The sequence below is a fragment of the Haliotis rubra genome, unplaced genomic scaffold (genome assembly GCF_003918875.1).
Source record: "Haliotis rubra isolate DU_JTF1 unplaced genomic scaffold, ASM391887v1 Scf192, whole genome shotgun sequence".
In the NCBI taxonomy this organism is placed as follows: Eukaryota; Metazoa; Mollusca; class Gastropoda; order Lepetellida; family Haliotidae; genus Haliotis; species Haliotis rubra.
In genome coordinates, this window is record NW_025765914.1 from 919,896 (window position 1) to 930,650 (window position 10,755).

Here is a 10,755-nt window from a genome sequence, read left to right on the forward strand (position 1 = left end):
GTTGTACCAGAAGACAGATGATCATAACGGTGAGAGGATCTCGTCCACCCGAACGTCCGTCTGTCAGCTTGTGTTGTCCGTGTTGTGAGTGTCGCCATGGCTCAGATTGAAGGAGAATTCGGTCCTCAGGGAGATTTCTCATCCCTTGGACTGGCTGTACAGTCTCATAAAGAATATGAGTTTTCTTCGAGACAAAGTGAATGTGATATCAAGTTCAAATCAACCAAGCCTGTGAAGTTCACTCAAAAGTTGGTCAACGCCAAAGACGAGGAAAACGACCTCTCCAATTACGTCTTCAGCCAACGGTACGATGATAGTTTGCACTTTTGCCTCCATTTTCCCGAGTCGGGAGTGTACAAATTTCAAGTGTTCGCCCTTCCCGGAGACACCAAGGAGAGCTCTTTGCCCAACGTCTTCAACTACAAGATCAACGTCGAGGGCATCTGCCACGCCGTCCACTCTTTCCCTAAACAGTACGCGCAATGGAAAGACGGCTGTTCCCTCGTAGAACCAACTGTCCTTAACTCCAATTGCTCACTGACGGCGGTCAAGTTCAAGGTCAACATCCCCAATGCCAAGGCCGCCGCCGTAGTGATTAACGGATCCGATTGGAAGCATTTGGAAAAATCCGGCAGTTCCTTTACAGGAACATATGACCTTCACAAGCTGAGAAATTCTGGTGCCAAGATCACCCTGAACGCCAACTTTGATGAAGGATCAGGGTCGTATCCAACCCTCCTGGAGTACAAGCTCTAAAATGTTCATCTTTGTCATAACCTCTTCATAAGGACGTATCACAAGACGCTTCTTTATGGAACTGCTATCATACTGTTCTGTACTGTTTACATGACTCTCCACGTGGTTCTCTTGTATCGATACTTATTGGATGGCGTACTCTCAAAGATAGAACGGATTTTACCAGCAGGTAATACCTTCAGCTTAAATGGGGCTTATGTCCCATCTTTGTTAATACTGCTTAAAGGTGCGTTAAGACAGGGATATTTAAAGGGTGGGCACACGGCGTCAAGCCCTGCAAAGTGTTAAAGGCACATCCTTTATTGGTAACGTTACATAGCTTTCAAGGCCCCATTCTGAAACGTGATCTGAGCAAGTGAGTGAGTTTATTTTTACGCCGCACTCAGCAATATTCCAGTTATATGGCGCAGTTGGGATACGATGACATGTTTCCACCAAGTCAGCGAGCCTGACCATCCAATCCCTTTAGTCACCTCTTACAAGCATGGGTTACTGAAAATCAATTCTAACCCGCATCTTCAGGGGTCGATCTTAGCGCAACGACTAATGAACGCCATGAGCATTAGGGATTTCACGATTTATAAGTTTTATGAATCGATACGTATCACGATACCAATGTCACGATTCGATACGTATCACGATACCTATTTTCGCGGCATTATTGCGCAAATTTAGTTACATTTTGAACATTAATATTTCATATTTTATATTTGTTCATAAAAAGATCAACATTTTTTATTCTCAGATATCAAAAAGTTCTAATTTCCCATCTTTGTGCATGAAAAATAATCCTTTATAACTCTCATAACATCAAAAAACATGATAAAATTGCAAAATGTAAACAATGCATAAACATATTTAAACCGATAATTTCAAAACTAAATATCGATGCAGTTTTGAATGCATCGATAATTGTATCGTCTTTGAAAAAGTATCGATTCATCGATGTATCGTGGCATCCCAAATGAGCATGAGAGTTACGATCTCCACAGCGCTATGATCACTTTGGGGACGTTTGTATGTTTTCAGCATGACCACCCCTGTATGCCCCTGTTGTATTGTCTGTGTGTAAAAAAACATTAAATATTACCTCTGTTATTCCTATACTATTCTACTTCTGGTGTCCTGTGCAACTGCATGCGTATAAACAAAAAATGCCAATGATTAGATTGAGTAAGACCTAAGGATTTTGATAACGCTTAGTCAATAGGAAATCTTTAAAATCTGATTAACAGTATTGTCAGGGATCACGGCAACGATGTCTCAAGTGTATTTGGCATGTTCCTGGTTACAGCTGAAAATGTCGCGAGTGCTCAAAGTTCCTTGTGGTTGTGGTTCCATTTGTTTTATATTTGAATCCATTGCACCTTCACACACAACTTCAAATACTATAGAGGACAGTCAGGGGCGGATACAGCTTTTTGAGAAAGGGGGGTGTGGGGGTGTGCACACTATTGAGAAAAGGAGGGGTGCACACTTCATTTTCACCCGAGTTGCAATGGTCAAACTTTCAGCACAAAAGGGGGGGTGCGCACCCCTGCACCCCCCTCTAGATCCGCCTATGACAGTCTCCAAAGACCACAATTTGTGCAATTTTTCGGTGTGTTCATTATTTGAGATGATATTCATTCATTCTTATGTTCCGATAAACCATTCTCTGCTTGTATACGGAACGATGGGGTAGCCCAGTGGTTAAAGCGCTGGATCGTCATTTCTTTTGTTTTTGGATATATGGGTATTCTTTATTGCCTAATAAAAAAAAGTCGAAAGAATCTTTTAAAATCGATTAAAATCAGGACTTGCCAAAGAATTGTAGACGTGCCTGGGAGTTTTCGGATAACTTTCTTTGATGGTGTATATGAGACACGCTGGCCAGCACCAACAGTCACTTAGAATATATGAAACCCAGTATGGACATCATCGTTATTGTATTGCTGGGTTATTAATTGTAGCGATGGGCTAGTAGTGAGTGTGTACGCGTGTTTGGACAGAGGAGGGGGGACGTAGGGGGTGACTCAAACGCGTGGTATGTTAGTTTCAGGATAACAGGGCGGTAAGTGAGATTCAGAGTTCAGCTGTCCCTGACATCTCACTGTGTACGTGAGACAGCTGCTTGTTGAGGTTATCATAACGTCAAGATATTGTGATACGTGTTCCTGATGCCCAATGTGGATTCTTTAAGTAGCCATCAGATTGTCCCCGTATTGACCACAGCAAAACAGACAGCCAATCAGAATCAAAGCAAGTATGTATAAGCTCGTTTAAAAGCATCATACATGAAGAAATATAGTCTACTTAGTACCAAATTAACGTCGAGTTAAATCCTGCCGAGTAATTAGAAACACAAGTCGTTGCTGTGGATAGGAATGTTAAACCTGGGATAGTTTCTGGTTTAAATATATACTACGACTTTGTTGACACAATTTACCGTAAGTAAATAACTTTTTCCGCAGTCATCAATTACTGGGGCAACCTACCGCCCCTTTTCCCAATACCGATGTGTAAAGCGGGGCAATTAGGGCAATACCTCGCAACCTGGCGTTGTTTCAACATCCTGGAGTTTCTGCATTCCGTGATGCAAGTTTTCCCATTCCAAAATCTCCCGGAGTAGCGCAGAACGAATTCTCGTACATGTGCACGCGTAGCTATATATGGCTAGTCTGCATCTTTTTTCTGTATCGTAAGATGGCAACCAAGATAAACAGAGGCATAGGCGAAGTTGTATCATAAACACGATAAGCGGTAGCTGCTATACCATTCCCCACCCCACCCCACTACCTACACACACGCGCGCGCGCACACACACACACACACACACACACGTCACTCACACAAAAGAAACATTAAATAAATATTACATTAATTTCACTTATCATATTATCATTCACGTCGTAAATTTCAAGTTTCGAATGAATCCCCAAATTCACCAAATTAATCTAATCCGAATGCTGATTCGTGCTTATCTCCCCCTTTTAATTGGTGGCACGTATCAGCACAGGTGGGGTATGTATCTGATAACAAACACGTTCATCTGAATATTGTTCTTGTAACATGTGCGGAGTTGATGTTCACTCGCCAGCTGTCTGACATCACAGCCTTGTAATGTTGCTAGTCTCCACTGACAGATGTCCAAATATCGGCTGAGCCTGTTCATCACAAACACTGAAATTCCTCAGTCGAAATATCTTCCTTGCTGATTTTTAGGCTATTGCGGGGAGGCGAAGTGGCATAGTGAGTGAGCGTTTGCTCGTAACGTGTACCCAAAACCCCTCGTCACGCCCAAATCCCCACACCACTCCTTACCCGCATGTCAATCGTCACGCAACCATCCAGATTCCCCACGTAGGTGCAATTAAGCTATATGTCTGGCCTAGTAGTGCATGCGTTCGCTCATCACACCGATTTTCCGGGTTTAAGACAGATGCTGTGTTCCTTAACTATTCATTTCATACTATGATATCAGAGCTTTTCAGTTTACGCACATTAACAATTTAAATCCGTTCCTCGATTCCAAGAAACATCGCTACTGTCAAACAATGTATGTCTAAGTTCCTCTTTAACATTACGCGCAGTTTGATTGGTTGATGGGTGTCTGGTATCCAAGGTATTACCCCCAGCAGAGAAGTGAGTCATGTTCCGGGAGTGAAATATTCCTTACATCTGCTGCCATAGATCGTTAGATTTGGTGAAATTATCTGTTGAGAAGGCGAAACTTGAAGTTCCCTATCAGCTCGAGAATGACTGATGCAACCACGTACGTGATGAGTGGTTCAGGGACAGAGTTGATATGAAGCTGGTGCTCAGATGAAGGGTATGGCTTTGATGCACAGTGGTTGAGCACAGCGGTTCCAATACATAAATAACAGATTGTGTGTAGTACATTAGTAAGCTATATCCCCGACAGGCGATTGTCTATATAGTGAAACACTAAACGTCACTAAACGATTGTGTAGAGGACAATGGTAACCCACTTTTTGAGAAGCGATTGTGAAACAAGTTGTCGTAACTGATTATGTAGAACAGAATAACCTCCAGGTCTTGAGTTGATTGTCTAGTGTGCAGTGTTAACGTGTCTATTTCGAGAAATGATTGCGTGCAGACTGTTTGTTCATGACGTCATTGTACAGAGGCGATTGTTTGCTAGTAACCTGTTGTACAGGGGGTTGTTACCTGGAGTACAATGACTTGATATAGTGAGAGAGGCGGTTAAGTACAGTGGTAACCTTTATAGTTTAAGAGGCGAATGTGCGGAAAACAATTGTTTCGGATGACGGTTTTGTGAAGTATAATTGCAACCTATTGCGCACAAGGCGGTTATCTAAAGTACAGTAAGCTCTGTTTCGTGAGTCGGTTGAATAGAGTAGTTCGAGTAACGATTTCGCAGAATACCTGGCACCCTATTACTCGAAAGGCGATGGTGTAGAAATATGTTTGTAACTGAAGCTCGTTTTGCAATTGTGTAGACAACAATGGTGATCTACGGTAGCCTAGACGATGCAGTGTTCGTGTTCTCGCTGTTTGGGAAAAGATTTCCCAGGAATCCAAGGTTCTCGCTCTTTATGCAACTACCTCTCACCTCACTTCCCCGTTTCCACGTTCAAGCTGCTAGAGCAATTGTCGCATCCCAAAATAAACAGACCGCAATATTATCGCGACTGGAAGCACTGAACATATTCAGCACGGTGTCTCGCAGCTGTAAATGAACATTCTAACCTTTTTTACCCGTCGTTTTGCCGAATAAGGTGTGTTCCTGCAACCATACTTCCTACACAGATATCGAGGTATTAACGTCCGTCTTGTCCATACACGTGGAGTAATACGAAGGTCAAAGACCTTTTTTCTTGCAGGGGAGTTTGTTTGTTGAAGGTTAAAGAATCACATGTTCGAATCACGATCGATATGTATAATATCGATCCCAAGATTTTGTTGATTTTCGGGAATTTTTATTCTGAAACAGATGATAATTTCACCATAAAATGTTCAGATGTTGATCTATTAGAGCAACACGTGCAACGGGCTGTTTCTGGTGGGATGTTGTACCGTCATTACCTTGAGGTGAAGGGCGGGATCCTTGGGGTCGGGCAGTGGGTGCTTCTCTCACGTGCACCACGTGTTTTTCACGTCTTCCGATAACGTTCTACTTTTGAATTCTCCACACAGGGATGTCTCCTGAGTGTGCTGAGATTTAATCTGTGCGTTATTTTGGTCGTTCCTCATGGAGTTTATTGTATTAATAGCCCCACTGGATAACTCGAGAACCATTACACAGGAAAATATACGAACATTACTACCGGTTGAGAGCGCTTTCCCTGTCGATGGAATTCGGAGTGAAACCCGTCCTGTACGTCGGATGCAGGACTTGTTAAGTGGTATTACGGATGCCATTAAATATTATTCTGGTATCGGATGCCAATGTTTTTATGTAGAAAATGTTTTTCGTCTTACAAAAATGACACATCGATAAAATAGTTAGTCCAAATGTTTTCAGCACGCATTACATTTGGAAATCCCTATCTAATTTACGTGTACTAGTAGTGTGCACTGATATGAGTTAAGAGTTCTAAGTTGGACACCTAAACAAATTAAGTGGAATGCCTAGTGGTCAAAGCGTTCGCTCGTCACGCCGAAGAGCCGGGTTCGATTCCCCACATGGGTGCAATATGTCAAGCCCATTTCTGGTGTCCCCGGCCGTGATATTGCTGGAATATTGCTAAAACCGGCGTAAAACCAACTCACTCACTCACTCATGCCTTCATGGGGAAGGGTTCGAACCCTCATTTTGACTTATGAGATAATTTTGCTATTCTATTCAGTACAATGTCTCGTGTAACCAACCTGGAACTTGTATGTACAGTTGTGACAGCGATGCATCAACTGTTCAATGGGCCCCGCATTGTTGTATTTCTTGAGGCTAGTTGGTTCAAAATTGTTTAAGAACATTAAACGTGAGTTCTCAGTTGATCTAATTATATCAACATGTGATTTCTCAATGAATAGCAATAAAATTACTTTTGCAGAAATGCGCGGCCAGTTTGTATTCATGGTTTCAAATTCTATTGTCGGGACAAACGGTTCCTTAAATGAAATTATTATCGATATTGTTATCGATTTCAGGTAGTTGGTGAGGGTTTAAGGGTTTGTGTTGCTGTGTTGGGGTAGCGCTTATTATGGGTTTACGTTCATGGGGTGTGGCGTTACCGACGTCTACGGCCTCATCATCAGCTGCAAAAACATTCCTCAATACAGGGGAGGTAGACGATGATGGCGACCATCCCTTCGTATGTATGGGTAATTGAGAGGATACTCAGGGTTAAGTATTCGTAAACCACTCTTTCCCGTGGCGTCTGAGAAATATTACTGCCGGTGTACATGGCGATACCAAGCTGCAGTCTCCACATTATGATAAGTGTTGTATCAGGCTAAGTGTGTGGGCTGGCCCATTCAGCACTGATATGGAAGATACATTTGGCATTTAGAATATTCAGTATCGTCTCCATCTGTTTAAATGGTTCAAGATGAAAAGGCAAGGACTGCAACATCTTTACTGAGTATCTGGATGCATTGATATATACAATAACACCTGTATAAAGACACTGCCATTCCTGTAATCTCCCCCGGATGTCTCAACTGAACTGGAACCCTATCAATCCAGGCACCGCTTTATCCGGACGAAAACTGTTTCATGATTCGATAATACCGACATTAGATAATCCACACGCGTTTGTCTTGGGGGTAGGTGAGGTGGTAACGTTTTTGTGTTTTTGTGTGTCATCGTACCAAATGGCGCAGATGGGTGCTGATGATGTCAGTCACTGGATTGTCTGGTTCAGACTCAATTATTTACAGGCCGCGTCGTATAGCTGGAATATATATTACTACAAAACATCATGAACATCATTCAGTATTTGATTGCGTTTACGCTGGTATACTCTCACGGTATTGAAGTATATATAATAACTTGCTTCTAGTAAATGGAGTGTGCCATATATCAGTATGTATCACAATTCAATGTATGTATGTCTTGTTTCAGATCTTCAGTTGTCAGCAGTAGTTTCTCCCTTGCGCTGTGTGTGGCTCTACTCACCGTTCTGTTCACTCCATTTTCTCAGGCGGAAGGATCTCAAAAAGAACTGTTTATTTAGCATCACACAACAAATAGTCCATCGACAAGTGCCCAGCTCTTGGGGCGGAAAAACACCGAAATTCTGACGTTAAGTTGTTTTCCGTGGCTTCACCTCAAGATGGATAACAGTGGGGTCGTGGACTGTTTTTGTGTTGAGGATCCGAAATTAGACTGTCGTTATCCGTGGTGAATTAGTGACGTCATACCCAGGTTTTCTCTCGGGTGTGATATCTGTTTTGTCTGTTTCTGGCATGTTTGGATATTAATGTTGTAATTAATTACCAAATACACCAACTTTCTTTTTTTATTTCAAAGAGCTTCATGTATTATCTGTTTTTTATTATATCAATAAAGTTTTTAAAAATGCCCCTGTGTTTGCCTATCGTTGACATTTTCCAGACTGATCATATCCTATTCTGGACTGATCCAAGGATTATCGGGTTATCATACGACCCGGAAGTATATGTAGCAGGGTCCTGTAACAGCTCAGAATCACCCAACCAATGGGCGAGTCACATAACCTGAAGTTTATTTGTACTTGATGTTTGTTTTTAGTTGCCGTTTTTTGTATGTGTTTGGTGTATTCCTTGTCCTTGTTTTGTTAATGCAGTCAACTGCGGGGACAATTCCACAAAACCTTAGAAAAGACCATATTGCAAATTCATTTTGTGTCCATGACGCGCTTTTCTACATGTTTGGTAACGCTCCACAATAGAGCTACATGTATATAACGACATACTGTAATCAACACAGGGGCGTGTCACGCTAAGAAACATCGTTAGAAAGACATATAGGTATATAGACCCTACCCTAGTACTATATAAAAGGACGTGTCACGCTAAGAAACAGCGTTAGAAAGACATATAGGTATATAGACCCTACCCTAGTACTATATAAAAGGACGCTTAGAAACAGCGTTAGAAAGACATATAGGTATATAGACCCTACCCTAGTACTATATAAAAGGACCTTTTATATAGTACTAGGGTAGGGTCTATATACCTATATGTCTTTCTAACGCTGTTTCTTAGCGTGACACGCCCCTGTGGTAATCAATACATTCAAACCAGTGATTGATATTATGCTTGAGGCCCCTTGCTGTCGGCGCACCATGACACACCGGTAGCAGGTCAGAATCACCCAACCAGTGGGCGAGTCACATGACTTGGAATTAAATTGTACTTGAAGATTTTTGGTTTTTGTCAGGATTGTCTTATTATAGGTATTCCAAAAACAATTTTGACAGCCTATCAATACAATCGATACATATATATATTGCAGATTTCTTCATGCGCCTTTTCCACGTCAGCAGATATGCTCAAGGCGCAACAATGACAGATTAAAAGCGTCTCCCACATTTATACAGCAATATGTACACGTCCAAAATAGAGTTCCTAATAATACATTGAAAACAGGTATGTTTTGAGTCCTGACTTGAATGTGGCAATACTATCAGAAACTTGGATAACGCTTAACAATATATCTATATAACGACATCCTGTATAGGCCTATCAATACATTCAAACCAGTGATTGATATTATCAACGCCCCTTGGTGTCGGCGTACCATGACTCACCGTTAACCCGGACACCTCTTATGCCTCTCACAACTAGTGTCGGTTGCCGAGGACTAATCCAACCTGGACGGGGCTGTGGTGTAGCCTAGTGGTTAAAGCGTTCGCTCGTCACGCCGAAGACCCAGGTTCGATTCCCCACATGGGTACAATGTGTGAAGCCCATTTCTGGTGTCCACCGCCGTGATATTGCTGGAATATTGCTAAAAGCGGCGTTAAACTATACTCCCTCACTCTAACCTGGACATGTTCTGACCGATGGTAGCTTCCGATGACAAGCCATTATTCAGGGGTAGAAATATCCCAAGTAAAACTATTCTGACCTTCAGAGGCGAATACATTAGACTGGATTGGTGGCGTGTCATGATGTGCCCTGTATCAATTGCGGTGTTTAACAGCACACGCACGCACACCGACGTACATACTCACACAATCACAAAACGATAAGTGGACAGTACAAGTCTATGGACGCCAGTCTGTTACAGTACAACCAGTAATTATTGAGAATTTAAGATTGTAATTTCTTTATTTGTTTTCACTCATTACTCACGTATTAAATGTGAATATTAGCAGAACATAACTCCAGATTCAAAGACTGGTGAACAGTTAGTATTTTGTCAAGTCACCATGGGCAGCAATGCAGGCTTCAATGCGGCGAGGTATACTACTGATCAAAGAAGTTAGAAAGTCGTGGTCCATGCTGACCCAATATCGGACCACCTGTTGTTTCATTTCAGCAATATTTGTCAGATTTTTCTTATTGACACTTTCCTTCATAAGTCCCCAAACGTTTTCTATTGGATTTAGGTCAGGGCTATAGCTTGGCCAGGCCCGTGAATGCTTTGAACGATGTTTTGGGTCGTTGTCCTGCTGGAAAATCCAAAAATTTCCATAGAACACGTGAGCAGATGGAAGTAAATGTCCCTCGTGAATATCTGTGTACCGCTCACTGTTCATATTCCCTTCAAATACACAGAGGAGCGGTGCCCCTAACACAGATATGACACCCCACACGTTAAATTTTGGACTGTACTTTGGGCGCTGATACAAAGTTTTTTCAGTTTGTTTGGTCTAGAATTTCAGTGTATTAGGAAACAGCTACACAGAACTTTCATCTGAGAAAATTACATTGTCCCAGTTAAAATGTCTATGCTGTAAGCACCAGTTCAACCTTCGCTCCTTTTGTTCAGGTTTCATGATCGGTGATGGAATTCCTCGACTTTTCTGCCAACCCATTGCATGCAGCTCAGTTCTAATTGTCTCCTAACAGACAGCCACAGTTCCTCTATCAATCATATCCAGC

At 42.0% G+C, this 10,755-nt stretch overlaps 1 protein-coding gene across 1 annotated transcript; it reads left to right on the plus strand.

The window, feature by feature from the left end:
* LOC124274583 lies at nt 1–8,245 on the plus strand. Its single transcript, XM_046709946.1, has 2 exons — nt 1–925; nt 7,787–8,245. Exon 1 carries the CDS (start codon nt 97–99, stop codon nt 754–756), a length of 660 nt encoding a protein of 219 aa, XP_046565902.1. The 5' UTR covers nt 1–96; the 3' UTR covers nt 757–925; nt 7,787–8,245.
* The last annotated feature ends 2,510 nt before the right edge of the window (nt 8,246–10,755 follow it).

What these genes read in the sequence shown, in the direction of transcription:
- LOC124274583 (XM_046709946.1), top strand. Translation starts at nt 97, where the DNA reads ATGGCTCAGATTGAAGGAGAATTCGGTCCTCAGGGAGATTTCTCATCC.